Source organism: Salmo trutta, chromosome 35 (assembly GCF_901001165.1).
Source record: "Salmo trutta chromosome 35, fSalTru1.1, whole genome shotgun sequence".
NCBI classification, from domain to species: domain Eukaryota; kingdom Metazoa; phylum Chordata; class Actinopteri; order Salmoniformes; family Salmonidae; genus Salmo; species Salmo trutta.
The window spans coordinates 6,344,737-6,360,484 of NC_042991.1; the positions used below are offsets into that span (position 1 = coordinate 6,344,737).

At 41.9% G+C, this 15,748-nt stretch overlaps 1 protein-coding gene across 3 annotated transcripts in view; it reads right to left on the bottom strand.

Moving 5' to 3' along the window:
- Positions 1-15,748, bottom strand: part of LOC115174515 (MAM domain-containing glycosylphosphatidylinositol anchor protein 2-like) — a 344,881-nt gene that overhangs the window by 68,330 nt on the left and 260,803 nt on the right. For all 3 annotated transcript variants that reach the window (XM_029733126.1, XM_029733125.1, XM_029733127.1), the window contains exons 11-12: positions 10,099-10,247; positions 5,379-5,556 (exon numbers count right to left, since the gene is read on the bottom strand). In XM_029733126.1, coding sequence (XP_029588986.1) covers positions 5,379-5,556; positions 10,099-10,247 — 327 coding nt within the window. The remainder of the gene's footprint in view (positions 1-5,378; positions 5,557-10,098; positions 10,248-15,748) is intronic.

The window sequence follows — 15,748 nt, forward strand, 5'->3', positions numbered from 1 at the left end:
ACCTTTTTCCTATATTGTCCTTTTGCTCGTTTGATGACTCTGCAGAGGTCATAGAGGGCCTTGTTGTACTTATTCCTGTCCTCGACTGTAGTCTCAGGGTTGTCTACGATAGCCCTGTTTGCGGTAGCGCTGTCCTTTACTTTAGCGCCAACCTTGGTGTTAATCCAGGGCTTTTGATTGGGGAAGCCAATCCCTAGCATACATCCTTTCCGCTAGCCTGCGGTTGTGTAGTAGTGGAAGGTAGTGCAGTCCTAGGCCCATTCCTTGGCCTAGGGTACAGTAATTAGCTATTTGCACAGTCACATGCACACACATACGAGCACACTGGGGCTTGGAGCCGCTCAGCGCTGCAGCAGTAGCCTTTCACAGCTCTGATGAGCTGCAGTAAAATGGAATAATTCAAAACTACAGCAGTCAGGCAGCATATCATTTCAGGTTGAAGAACACAGCATCGCAGGCAGGACACAGACAGACAGACAGACAGACAGACAGACAGACAGACAGTGTGTGACAACGTAGCAGCACAGTCAGTGTCAGAGTGCTTCTCAACACAGGTCCTAAAGCTTAACTAGATTTGCTAACAGACATCAGAAAGTATTCACGCCCCTTAACTTTTTCCACATTTTGTTGTGACATAGCCTGACTTTAAAATTGATTAAATTAAGATGTTTTGTCACTGATCTACACACAATACCCCATAATGTCGAAGTGGAATTATGTTTTTAGAAATGTTTACCCTTTTGTTATGGCAAGCCTATAAGTGCAGGAGTAAAAATGTGGTTAACATGATTTTTTTATTGACTACACATCTCTGTAACACACACATACAATTATCTGTAAAATCCCTCAATTGAGTAGTGAATTTCAAGCACATATTCAACCACAAAGACCAGGGAGGTTTTTCAATGCCTCGTAAAGAAGGGCACCGAATAATACACCAAATTACCAAAAGTATGTGGACACCTGCTCATCGAACATCTCCTTCCAAAATCATGGGCATTAATATGGAGTTGGTCCCCCCTTTGCTGCTATAACCTCCACTATTCTGGGAAGGCTTTCCACTAGATGTTGGAACACTGCTGCTGGGACTTGCTTCCATTCAGCAACAAGAGCATTAGTGAGGTCGGGCAGTGATGTTGGGCGATTAGGCCTGGCTCGCAGTAAGCATTCCAATTCATCCCAAAGGTGTTCGATGGGGTTGAGGTCAGGGCTCTGTGCAGGTTAGTCAAGTTAATCCACACCAATCTCGACAAATCGTTTCTGTATGGACCTCGATTTGTGCACGGGGGAATTGTCATGCTGAAACAGGAAAGGGCCTTCCCCAAAGCACAAAATTGTCTAGAATGTCATTGTATGCTGTAGCATTAAGATTTCCTATCACTGGAACTAACGGGCCTTGCCCGAACCATGAAAAACAGCACCAGACCTTTATTCCTCCTCCACGAAACTTTACACTTGGCACTTTGCATTCAGGCAGGTAGCGTTCTCCTGGCATCCGCCAAACCCAGATTCGTCCATTGGACTGCCAGATGGCAGAGTGCTTTACACCACTCCAGCAGACGCTTGGCATTGCGCATGGTGATCTTAAGCTTATGTGCGGCTGCTTGGCCATGGAAACCAATTTCATGAAGCTCCCGAAGAACAGTTATTGTACTGACGTTGCTTCCAGAGGCAGTTTGGAACTCGGTAGTGAGTGTTGCAACCGAGGACAGATTATTTTTACACGCTGCACGCTTTAGCACTCAGCTGTCCCGTTCTGTGAGCTTGCCGTTGTTGTGCCTAGACATTTCCACTTCACTTTCCGCTGCCCCTATAATCGCCAAGCCTGTCTCTTCTCTCTGGGGAGGTTCCAATTTATTCGAAGGCAGCCACCGTTCGTCCTTTATTTAAAGGTGGAGATCAAGCTGATCCTAACTGTTATAGGCCTATTTCTATTTTGCCCTGTTAATCAAAAGTGATGGAAAACTTGTCAAAATCAACTCACTGGATTTCATGATGTCTATTCTCTCTGGTATGCAATCTGGTTTCTGCTCAGGTTATGGATGTGTCACTGCAACCTTAAAACTTCTTATGGCTTGAATCCCGTTAGCGGGACCGATATGACAACAGCCAGTGAAAGTGCAGGACGCCAAATTCAAAACAACAAAAATCTCAATTAAAATTCCTCAAACATACAAGTATTATACACCATTATAAAGCTTTACTTCTTGTTAACCTTTTAAGGTATAGGGGGCAGTATTTTCATTTTTGGATGAAAAGCGTGCCCAGAGTAAACTGCCTAATACTCGGGCCCAGAGTCAAATATTTGCATATTATTAGTATATTAGACCCCTCAGTGACACCAATACTCCTTAGCCAGCCCACAAGAATGGAATGGTCTACCAAATCAAAAGCTTTGGCCAAGTCAATAAAAATAGCAGCACAACATTGCATAGAATCAAGGAGAATGGTGACATTTTGAGGACCTTTAACTTCTTATGGATGGTGGCAGTATGGAGTAGCTTGGATGACTGATGTGCCCAGAGTAAACTGCCTGCTACTCACGCCCAGAAACTAAGATATGCATATTATTAGTATATTTGGATAGAAAACACTCTAAAGTTTCTAAAACCGTTTGAATGATGTCTGTGAGTATAACAGAACTCATATGGCAGGCAAAAACCTGAGAAAAGGCTAAAGTTCAATCTAGACTTGGTTTCCTCTATCGTAATCGCTCCTCTTTCACCCCAGCTACCAAACTAACCCTGATTCAGATGACCATCCTACCCATGCTAGATTACAGAGATGTAATTTATACATCAGCAGGTAAGGGTGCTCTCGAGCGGCTAGATGTTCTTTACCATTTGGCCATCAAATTTGCCACCAATGCTCCTTATAGAACACATCACTGCAATCTATACTCTTCTGTAAACTGGTCATCTCTGTATACCCGTCACAAGACCCACTGATTGATGCTTATTTATTAAACCCTCTTAGGCCTCACTCCTCCCTATCTGAGATATCTACTGCAGCCCTCATCCTCCACATGCAACACCCATGCTGCCAGTCACATTCTGTTAAAGGTCCGCAAAGCACACACATCCCTTGGTAGCTCATCTTTTCACTTTGCTGCAGCTAGCGACTGGAACGAGCTGCAACAAACACTCAAACTAGACAGTTTTACCTCAATCTCTTCATTCAAAGACTCATTCATGGACACTCTTACTGACAGTTGTGGCTGCTTTGAGTGATGTAATGTTGTCTCTACCTTCTTGTCCTTTGTAATGTTGTCTGTGCCCAATAATGTTTGTACCATGTTTTGTGCTGCTACCATGTTGTGTTGCTACCATGTTGTTGTCATGTTGTGTTGTAACCATGCTGTGTTGTCATGTGTTGCTGGCATGATATGTTGTCGTCTTAGGTCTCTCTTTATGTAGTGTTGTGTTGCCTCGCTTGTCCTGATATGTGTTTTGTCCTATATTTTTATTTAATTTATTTTTAGGCCTTTTGCCTTTTGGTAGGCCGTCATTGTAAATAAGAATTTGTTCTTAACTTACTTGCCTAGTTAAATAAAGGTTAAATAAAAATAAAAACAATAACAGCACATACAGTTGACCGGGACAGCTCTAGCATGGCAGAAATTTGACGAACTGACTTGTTGGAAAGGTGGCATCCTATGATGGTGCCACGTGGGAAGTCACTGCAGTAAGGCCATTTTACTGTCAATGTTTGTCTATGGAGATTGCATGGCTGTGTGCTCGATTGTATATACCTGTCAGCAACGGGTGTGGCTGAAATAGCCAAATTCACTAGTTTGAAAGGGTGTCCACATACTTTTGTATATATAGTGTAGATGTGTACAAATACAAAAGGCAGATGCTGAATATCCCTTTGAGCATGGTGAAGTTATTAATTAGGCTTCGGATGGTGTATCAATACACCCAGTCGCTACAAAGATACAGGTGTCCTTCCTAACTCAGCTGCAGGAAAGGAAAGAAACTGTTCAGGGATTTCACCATGAGGCCAATGGTGATTTTAAAACATTTACAGAGTTTAATAGTTGTGATGAGAAAGCTGAGGACGGTTCAACAATATTGTAGCTACTCCACAATACTAACCTCAATGACAGAGTGAAAAGAAGAAGGCATGTGCAAAGTAAAAATATTCCATAACATGCAACCTGTTTGCAACAAGGCACTTAAGTAAAACTGCAAAAAAATGTGGCAAAGATATGAACTTTTTGTCCTGAATACAAAGCGTTATGTTTGGGGCAAATCCAACACATCACGAGTACCACTCTTCATATTTTCAAGCATGGTAGTGTCTGTATCATGTTATGGGTATGCAAGGACTAGGGATTGTTTTTTGATAAATAGAAACGGAATACAACTAAGTACAGGCAAAATCCTAGTGGAAAACCTGGTTCAGTCTGCATTCCAACAGACACTGGGAGAAAAATTCCCCTTTCAGCAGAACAATAACCTAAAACACAAGGCCAAATCTACACTGGAGTTGCTTACGAGGATGACGTTGAAGGATCCTGAGTGGCCTAGTTACAGTTTTGACTTAAATTGTCTTGAAAATCTAGGGCAAGACTTGAAAATGGCTTTCTAGCAATAATCAACAACCAACTTGACAGAGCTTGAAGAATTTAAAAAAGAATACATTTGCAAATATTGTACAATCCAGGTGTGCAAAGACTTGAGTGAATACTAAAGGCACTGTATGTGTTTTTGGCTCTGGGTTGGCATGCTAGCCAAGCTAGCTCCTGTAGCTTTTTTTTTGTCAACATTTTATTTTGCGTCAGCTAGCATAGATAGCCAAGCTAGCATAGATAGCTTCACTCGCTGTCAACAATCTAATTGATTTTGTCAGATCAATAAGTATGCACTTTATTATCTATTAGGGCACTGGATGATCTAGTCAATATCATAATCATTGACTATCTTCCCTGACAACTGACGTCTCTGTTTGTTAGCAACCGGCCTCATCTTCCTGTTGTTAACAACCTCTTACTGTTACGCTGTGTTCAGAGGTCTAGTTGTCATGACTACATTATCACAGGATCATTACAGGATGATACACATGAAGGATGTTACCTTGTAGCTGTAGTTCAGTCCCAGAGTAGGAGACCACTGACTTCATCCACACTTCACATTGAACATTTCTCCTCGTTTTCATACAATATACATCTGCTTGGGGTTGTTACATTCCCAATCAAATAGATCAAATTCTAGTATCTTTCCCAAAATGTCTAAGAATATTCCTGGAATCAGAAGAAATTTGCAGGATTTCCAGAATTCTCCAACCAGGATATCTGTAAATCCTTGGAATTTTTGGGAAAATTACAGGAATTTGTAACCCTAAACATACAGAGACCAATCCAATGGTCTACTCACCACTGTAGGTGATGATCCTGATGGTGGAGTCACCCTCTCCGAAGCGTGTGATGGGGGTGAGGCGCACCTCGTAGGCCGCAGGCTTGATGAGCTCTGTCAGGTTGTGTGTGTTCAGCTCTCCCTTGGTGATGGTTCCATCCACGGGGATCTCCTGCTCCCACCACCTCTGGAGCCCCGTCTGGACGGGAGGACACATGACAACAGAGTTAGAATTACACGCACACATACACACACACACACACACACACACACACACACACACACACACACACACACACACACACACATACACAGTGTAAAGAACACTATGAGACTCCCACATTCCGGTGATTCAAACCAGTGTTGCCTTCATACACAGAGAAGAAAAGTGAGCACAGGTGGAATCAGATTTTATTGGAATGAGTCTCGTTGTCATGAATGTAGTCTACAAATCTCTACAAGGAAGGGGGCATGACCAGTAGTGATGCATTCTCAAGACTTCTTGCCTTTTCCTTCTCATCCTTATCAACAGCCTCTTATCAAACATGGTCATCCTTGAAGTTTCCCTCTAACCACGGTCCACATGTTTCTCTATGCATCGCATCACACAGACCGGGCCCCTGCCTTAAAAGAGACTAACCGTAAACAGAATTTTCCATCACATTCTGTTGCTCTCCCGTGAACCCGCTTTCAGGTGATGATCTAATTTAAGTCATCCTCACACGGCTACTGCTATTCATGCCTGGTGATACAATGGCAACGTGGCTTTGAACCAGTGTGGAATTCAAAGAGGCAAGTGATGCATTCCACATTCATTGGGAACCATGAAAGGGCTTGAGCATGAGAGAGAATAAGGGAAAAGAGGGGTGTATTTTCTTCTAGAGGATCAGTTAGGATAGCAGAGACCTGGAAAAGAGAATGGTAACAGCTCCTGCATCACAAATAGTCACCATATGCCATTGCGAATGTGTGTTGCCAGGATAGAGAGGAAGGGAGTGTGAGACTAGAGGGAGAGAGAGAAGCGATGGATGACTTTGTAAGGATGCACAGTGTGTGTGTGTGTGTGTGTGTGTGTGTGTGTGTGTGTGTGTGCGCGCGCGTGCATTTGTGGGTGTGTGTTTGGTAGGCCAGTGCCAATTAAGTAATTAACCAGTGTGAGTCTGCTGTGTAATTACCAACTAAGAGTTAGGTTCACAGGTAAATAGCTCTGGTTTTGTCTGTTATTTATAATTATAGACAGGCTGTAACAGTTTGCCCCAACCCTTTTAATTATTTCCACTGTACCACAGAGTCCAAAAGGCACCTCTGCTAATTTGCATGAATTGGAAGGGTTTGGAGATGAGTTTGATGAAGTGTGTCTGTCTGTGTGTGTCTGTGTGTGTGTGTGTGTGTGTGTGTGTGTGTGTGTGTGTGTGTGTGTGTGTGTGTGTGTGTGTGTGTGTGTGTGTGTGTGTGTGTGTGTGTGTGCATGAATGTGCATCCATGTGTGTGTGTGTGTGCATACAGTATGAGTGCATGCGAGTATCCATGCGTGTGTGTGCGTGAATGATGAAGTGTGTACAATGCTGTTAGGGGCAGATGGAGGCCTTAAACGCCAATCTTGGCTCCAGAACCACCTTGCCTCAAACTCTAACTGAACAAATGGAAGCTGATGACTCCATCTTTCCACCATCAGGGAACAGAATTGTCTTTTAAATAGTTAATTAAATCTATAATTGCTCATTACAGAAGCCTTTTACTATTTTAATGTGATTTGCAACAGTGCATCTCTGTTCAACTTCTTTAGGTTTGGTACTTCTATTTTATTCTCCCATTATTGTTTGTTTGACTTGATGCAATTATCCTTTTCTGCGTGTAACTCATTACCTTTCACTCCTAGTGTTTCTTCACAGGGAGTCAGACAGACGCAGAGTGCCATATCACATCTGAATTCACTCGATTGCAGCAACAGTTTGTGGGATTTTTATGGTACCTTTAAGAACCAGAGAAGTTGATCAAAGAGACGGGTGCAGAGTGAAACGCAGGACTAATCAAAGTGGCTTTCAACATTAGGAGAGAGAGAACGAGAGAGAAGAGAGAGAGAGAGAGATAGATAGAGGAGGAGGGAGGGAGAGAGACAGAAAGAGAGGGGGGAGGGGGAGACAGAGAGAGAGATTGATTGGCTGCATGTAATTAGTCTGCTGCTATTGATCTGTGCTGCTCCTCACCCCGCTCACTGATCCAACACTGACTGACAGATCAATTGACTGAGGAGGAGGAGGCGCAAGAGAGAGAGAGAGACAGAAAGAGAAGAGGAAGAAGGAATAGGCTGTCATTGCTTCATTGCAACGAATGAGAGAAGGAGGGAAAGAAAGAGAGAAAGAGAGAGTAAAAAGGATAAGGCTGTCATTGCAGCGTGAGGATGCTTCAGGAGGGAAGAAGGGTGGAACAAGAGAGAAAGCGAGAGTCATAGAGAGTAGAGAGAAAGGCTCCCTTGTTTTTGCAGTGGGCTGACATGGAAGTAGAGTGTTCAGAAGTGAAGCCCACAGACAGACAGCAGCCATGACTGCCAACGTGTGCCGTGGTCCTGCTCTGTGCTTCTCCTCGCTCCTATACGCTCCTTCCTTTCAACTAGGGCCTCCCACTCTCTTTCCTCGGCCCAACCAACCTGTTCTACCTGTCTGTCCATCTGTCTTTCACACCAGGCCCCAGACAATAACAGAGAGCCATCCATTATAGAGGCATAAAACCCACTAGCCCTCAGTATTAATTCAAAGGCAGCGGCGAAGGGGAAATGATAATGATTATGTGGGAATGGAGGGGGAACATAACAGAACAGGAGTAGTGTTAGCTGCTCTGCTCATGGCTATAAATAGCAGGTAGAGCAGAGGAGTGGAGGAGCGGTCCATGTGCCAACGCTTTCATTACTGCACCACTGTCTCAGCTCACTCCGCTCAGCATCCTACCGGGGGTATCTATTTATTTATGAAGGAGGGAAACACTCCTCCTCCTTCCTCCCTCTCACTCGCCCTCTCTCTCTTGTTCCCTCTCTCCTCCTTACTCATTCATGTTCCATCGCTTTCTCAATCGCAAAGAGCGATGAAAACAGAATGCTCATTGCGAAGGAAGAAAAGTGGAAAAGAAAAAGGGTCAAGATTCAATCATTTCTTGGCAGATGAAACATGAAGGAGAGGCTCACCTTCAAGGTAAATGTTACCGATGGGCCCCCTCTTAACTCCCCTAAAGCATAATACCTCCTGTATCTAAGACAACAGCAGGTAGGGAGGCCTGGGATACACAGCCTAGTTGAGATGCACTCCACTACCTTGGGAGGAAAAAAAGTGTAAAAGAAAATGAATTCTCGCAAACAACGATTTTCTGCTTGCCAGGTAGGAAATAAAAACAAAAGCAAGAGCGAGCAAACAGGTGGGACTATTTCCTTGCCTTTTCTTTTTCTCTCCAAACAACAGCAAAAGAGATTATAATGTTAATGTGATTGCCGAATTACTGTCGGCCCATTTTAGCACCAGCACAGAATTAATCTGTGAAATTGTGAAAAGGACCAGTTGAATTCCAGCGAAGGGAGTATAAATATGTCTTCCTGGCAAGCTCTCGAAAACCAGCCTGCCTGGCAAGCAGGAAGCCGGCGTACCATTGGCTCCTACGGCGAATGAACGAATCACATGAATGCAACCAAATTCATTAACAAACAAGCCGACTGAAATTGTTGACAGAAAAATCCTTGAGGTACAGAAACAAGCCTGGTTTTAATGGGTTTTTCAAGCGTAAATTCCAGACGGGGTGTAGTAGGAAACAAATATGGAATTATACTATTTATCGGAAAAACAGAGTATAACTACAGCTATTAGACTCTGTATTAGACTCACTCAATGTGAGGACGTCAGTTCAGAAGGCTTAACTGTCGCCTGTAATGCAGTGGCTCTGAATAAGAGCTTCCACTTAACCAATAAAGCCTAACAAATACTATAGCATATTTCCCTGTAATAGTTGTGGTTAATGTGATCAAAACTGCCATGATCAACATTCTCAGACCATCAACAGACGGACAGAATCATGCAGAGACCTACAGTAGCGTACATTTCTACATTATATTTCTGTAGGTTGTGAAAGTCAATGCCTGCTGTGACCAAAGAGAGGGTGCCACTTTGTCCCAGTAGGGGGTTATGGGTACAACAAAAGAGACCACATAAAGTGGCATCAAGCCTCAGTTTAACGGCGCTACCAACATGCTAATGTGATAAAATTGGGTGACGCAACAGACGCTGTTGAGAAAGGGGGACTATTGTCACATCACTATGATGTGTGAGACTGTGTGTGAGAGTGTGAGTGAGTGAGTGAGTGAGTGAGTGAGTGAGTGAGAGAGAGAGAGAGAGAGAGAGAGAGAGAGAGAACTCCCGAGTAGTGCAGCGGTCTAAGGCACTGCATCTCAGTGCTTGAGGTGTCACTACAGACACCCTGGTTCGATTTCAGGCTGTATCACACCCGGCCGTGATTGGGAGTTCCATAGGGTGGCGCACAATTGGCCCAGCGTCGTCCCTGTTGGCCGGGGTAGGCCATCATTGTAAATAACAATGTGTTCTTAACTGACTTGCCTAGTTAAATAAAATAAAAATATATATGTATAAAAAAATAAAAAAATACAAATTCTGATATTCCCTCTATCATGTTACTTTTCTGTCATATGTAAGGCCTTTCTACATCCAGGGTTAGGGTTAGGATGCACCCGCACGCACACACCTACCTGTCGTATGCCGAGGCGGTAGGCCACAATGCGGTCCACAGCGTTGGGATTCATCTGGGTCCACTGCAGTTTGAAGCCGTAGACTGTAGGTCGGTTCTGCCACAGAGGACTGTACGTGTCGTAGTAGAACTCTGGGGGATACGCCTTCCCTGTAAACAAAAAACTATATTTAGGACTAATTCATCTTTGTTTTTGCATTTTCCATTTTTGTTCAGCTTTACCTGTGGCATCGAGGGAGTAATATGTATCAGAGATACTGGATCAAGATAAATAAGTTCACATACTGCACAATATTTGCTATTTATTTTGGGTTACCAAAATGCAAATATGTCATGTTGAGTATTATTCCACAAAATGGCTGCAAGGCATCAACCAGAAGAGTTGCCTCCCGCAGCCCTGTATTTACCACAGTTCGATGAGGAGTCAGGGGTGTGAGTTCTTTTTTTACAGAAGCCTGTCAATCTTTCTCAGGTATTTTGTCCATAAAGCTGTTTGATTTGATCGCCAGCCACATGGCCAGCTGTGTTATTGTCAGGACAGAAAACTACGGTGTTCTGAAGTGGGCTGCTTGACATATTCCATTTTTACAGAAGAGACGGAGAGCCAACAAAAATAGATTTCTCACAGGTCAAAGTAAACACACTAATAGTTTAAAAAATAGCATTCAAGAGGACACTCTCTAAAGACAGTATAACATTCTTCTCGCTGACACCAAAACAGAAAGCGGTTCATACAGTCGTATCTGTTGAAATTCAGTCTACTGAAGCATAACAAAAAAGGGGAGGATTAGCGATAGCGATAGTCAAGACAGAGGCTAATGCTAACTCAAATAAAGCAATGCAGTGATCTGACAATATGAAGTTGAGACAGAGCAACTTGCTGATCTCTCCTGCAGCAAAGTCTATTAGAGCTGTCATGGCGGTTTATGTCATCGATGACTTATTAAGACTCTCTATGCAGACTCCCAGACACATTTAATGATCCCCAGAGTTAAGAGTTTAGTCCCGCAGGCTTGGGAGGGTCAACCTATCAGTACTCAGTCTGAAGAGTGTGAACCAATCAGTGGAGTTGATCCCCACAGGCTGGGATGTGTGAACCAAACAGACCACAGCTCCATCAGGTGTCTGCCTGCCAGCAGGGCCATCATAGTGGAAAGAACTAAGGGACTGGGTCACTTTTTAAAAGAGAACAAAGCGTAAAAAGTTCACTGGGTCAATTTCTGTCTCACAACATCATGGCTTTAAGACTAGTGTTAGGAACATAAGCACTTTGGTACACCCACGATAACATGAGCAAAATAGAGTATGTGAACGTAATCAATATCATTTGACTTGATTTGTTGTCTTCTTCTGTATTCAACCCTTTCCATTTGGTTCAAATGAGCGACGCTTTTGTTTGACTTAGTTTAGAGACAGCAGGGGTTCAAACTGTACAGTAGAACCCAGTTCCTACATTTGAATATAAAAAATTATTTTATCAAACAAACCTATGCTACATTTTATCTCTGGGACCCTCAGGATGACAAATCAGAGCAAGATTACTGAATGTAAGTACATTATTTACCTTCAGAGGTGAATGTATCAAACCAGTTGCCGTGATGAAAGTTTTTGTTGTTGTTGTGCACTCTCCTCAAACAATAGCATGGTATTTTTTCACTGTAATAGCTACTGTAAATTGGACAGTGCAGTTAGATTAACAATTATTTAAGTGTTCTGCCCATATAAGACATGTCTATGTCCTGGAAAGTTTGCTGTTACTTACAACATCATTCTAGTCACATTAGTGCATGTTAGCAACAACCGTCCCGTTATAGGGACACCGATCCCGTAAATCCTTAAGAGGTTTTAAACTTTTTTTACCTTTATTTTAGAAGGAAGCCCGATTGAGTCCAAGGTCTTTTTTGCAAGGGAGCCCTATAACATAATTCAACAAATCTGATTTAGCATCCAATCAATCAATCAATTCAGAGGTTAAGCCTTCCACTTTTAAAATCAATCAATTCCGTTTCTGAAGATAGGACTTCTAAAACCCATCGACAAAATACTGATAAAAAAGGTATAACGCTTTGGGCGTAAATCAAGATTGACTGTTTCTTTCAGCCACTCACTAGTTTGATCAATTCTCATAATCACTTAAGATAATAAGTCACAATCTCTCCTGAAAGTGTTTTGTCCTGAATACTATAGATAATAAATCAGGTTAATGAAGCTTTGCATTTGTTTGGACAGCCGAGTAAAGATCACAAGCCTATACATGGATAAAGCTGTTAAAATACAATATTCTAATCCACACAAAAAAACGCTCATTCATCAACAAGATAATCTAATTTCCATAGAACAAGAGAAAGAAACCCAATGGGGCTAGAGCAGAACAATATTTTGGGGAATGTGTTTTGGTATCTTTACCATAAAAACCTGTTTGGATACAGGAAGTGTATACTAATGGATTTAAATGTGCTATTTATCATGCTCTTTGTATCACTGTTTAGAATGAGTTTAGAATCCAGTCAACCATGTTTTCACAAGTCATGAGATGCAAAAACAATTCATGGATTCCTAACCATCTCTTCTGTTCAGGGAAGTATATGCCGTTTTGAGAATGTATTCCCAAAATTAGCTTGAGATACGTAACTAACCATCGCATAACTGTATTCTACAGTAGTCATCTTTCCAGTAAAAAAAATTGTAGAGAAAATATCAAGAACTGAACTGAATACAATACGATTACACCTGGCAGTTGTGAGCTGAGTCCATGCTGGGAAATGTTACAGAAACTCCCAGGGACAAGTCTCTCTCTTTCGCTCTCTCTCTTTCTTTCTTTTTCTCTCTCTCTTTCTCGTCTCACCAATTTAATTCCTCTGTTATTCTTTCTATGTTTTGTAGACATGTGACTTTCAAAGGTCATACACTTGTCACAGAAAACCACTCCTGAAAGGACATCCTGTATATTAATGTAATATGAAAAGTCAGCGTTGATCTGAGGGTCGAAAAACCTGTTTCTGTACAGGTTTTGGGGAAGAAAACAATAGCCCTTCTCCATCTCCCCATGTTGCTTTCTCTAACCCCTGCCCATCTCTCTCTCTCTCTATTTCTCTCTCTCTCTCTCTCTCTCTCTCTCTCTCTCTCTCTCTCTACATCTCTCTCTCTCTCTCACTCTCTCTACAATTGAAATAGAGAGCACGGAGGCACCAACCACAAAGCAAGCAAGGTCAAGCAATGCAAATGAAACAAAATCAAATTATTTTAATTACTAGAGGTCTATTTAGCTTTCAATGGATTACATGCATGACTGGTATGTAATGAATGCAAGCATTTTCCCAAAGTCCATCATTTGTTGTGCATTATCAAGCTACTACATGAGGGAACACCTTAGTAAACAATGGACTACTACAACAAGCTACGAATCGCTTATGGATTAGAAACATAATTATATTTATTTAGAAGCTGTCCAGCAGCCATATGCTAGTCTGTCTTTACCTCCCTCCCATAGACGCAGATGTAGGCTGTATTGTAGCTGAGTGTCACGCCCTGGCCATAGAGAGGTTTTTTATTCTCTATGTTGGTTAGGCCAGGGTGAGATTCTATGTTCTTTATTTTCTATGTTTTGGCCGGGTATGGTTCTCAATCAGGGACAGCTGTCTATCGTTGTCTCTGATTGGGAACCATACTTAGGTAGCCCTTTTTCCCTCCTTGGGTTGTGGGAAGTTGACTTTGTTTAGGGCACATTAGCCTTTAGCTTCACGGTTGTTGGGTAGTGTTTATTGTTTTGTTTGGTGTCTGTTCCAATAAAATGAATATGTACGCTCACCACGCTGCATCTTCGTCCTCTCCTTTCAACCGGCGTTACACTGAGGCTTCATATAAACACGCAACCTGCTCCAGTCACAAGGGTCATAAAGCAGCTAGATGTATGCTAATGACCACGTTAAATGAATAACAATTTGGATCTATGAGAAACGATAAATTCAGTTTTTATGCCAATTGGCATAAAATGTATTTTAATATTCATTGAAACCAAAAGAAATAGAAAAAGTGACAAAACTAAATTATGTTAAACCCAAACTTCAGCAATGCGTGAAGAACAAAAGCCTGGTTTGGAGTGAAATATTCCCAGTGTTTGCACTGGTGGCAACAAATACCCAATGACATATTTGTTTTCCAGTGGCTTAACTGTACCCTAGTCTCGGTTTGGAGAAGGGTTCAAAGAACACAGTTGCTCAAAGAAACACATACAAATCTGTTTCCTTCATGAGACTCAAACTCTGCTCCCCAAACATCACAGTGCTTTTGTCTAACAAATATGTCTAGACATAGAACATTATAATGTTCCAGTCTGGCTTCTGATTACCAAGGGAAATGGAGATGGATGTATTATTAATATCAACTGAGCTATGGTTACAATTTCACTATTGTTATAATAACGGTTGAAGTAAAGACATATTTAGCTTATTTTTATTTTTTTACATATAGTAATGACACTACGCTGCTTATACATATACCGATCAGGCTATCATAAAGGATTACAGCTCACATGACTTCATATAACCTATACAGTATGCTTCTGTCCTTCAGGGCTGACAGATTCCTATATAACTGATCGATAGATAACACTATTCATATGCTCCCTGTTGGTTTCTACAGCACATCGTGTCACTCATCATCGGCTATCCATCACTGTCAGACAGCCACACACTAAAAAATAATGGTACTCGTATAGTACCAGATAGGGGTTCTTTAGTTTGTAACCATAGCAGAACCCTTTTTGGTGCTATATAGAACAGTTTTTGAAGATTATACGGATGTAGGATCTCAATTTTATCCCTCGTTTGTTGCTGAGAATGTTCCTGTGCAGCAGGAAATGCAAACTTGTAGTGTAGTCGAGGTTGACTAAGGCAGTCCCGCTTTAAATGACGTTCAGCTTATAAAGGCTTCCTAAAGCCTTCATAATGTCTTCATAAGCACTACATACATGTGTTACAAAGCATCTATAACAGTATGTCATGCTTAATAAAGGGTTCATAAATGTGGCATAACTGTGTGACATAATCACCCATGTCAAATGTGACATAACCACCCATGTCAAATGTGACATAACCCATTATGTCGAATATGATATGAACATGTGCTTTATCAAGGGTGACATGTTGTGCTGAAGGATGGCACACGCTCTAAAGTGAAGTCATGTTAGTCACATTACTCCTAATCTCGCGGAAGTTCTGGTGGACCAACACATCAAACTTGGCCTTCATTAGTTAGGATTAGGTTTAAAATACAATTTTAAGAAGATCAATTGTGGAAATGGGCAGGGTTTTGACTTAATTATGACTTTGTCGCTGTGTTAACTAGTGATAACCAGGGGGAACGTTTTTGCTAGCAGAGGACATAACCTGACTACAAATACTTTACTCAGTAAGGTCACTCTGATAGAATTCTATGGTCACTCCCACTAAAGCCAACACTGAATGGTTGATATCCCAGGCGTATATGTGCTGTGTGCGCAATAACTCCCAATATAAGTAAATTGAAAATGGTTTTCTTCTGGAACCAACTTACATGTTCTTCAGTACACAAACATGCACACAACAATATAACAAGCCATACCGTGCGGTGCTGGGTCCAGTCAGGTCTTTGACACATTCACCCACTCCCCT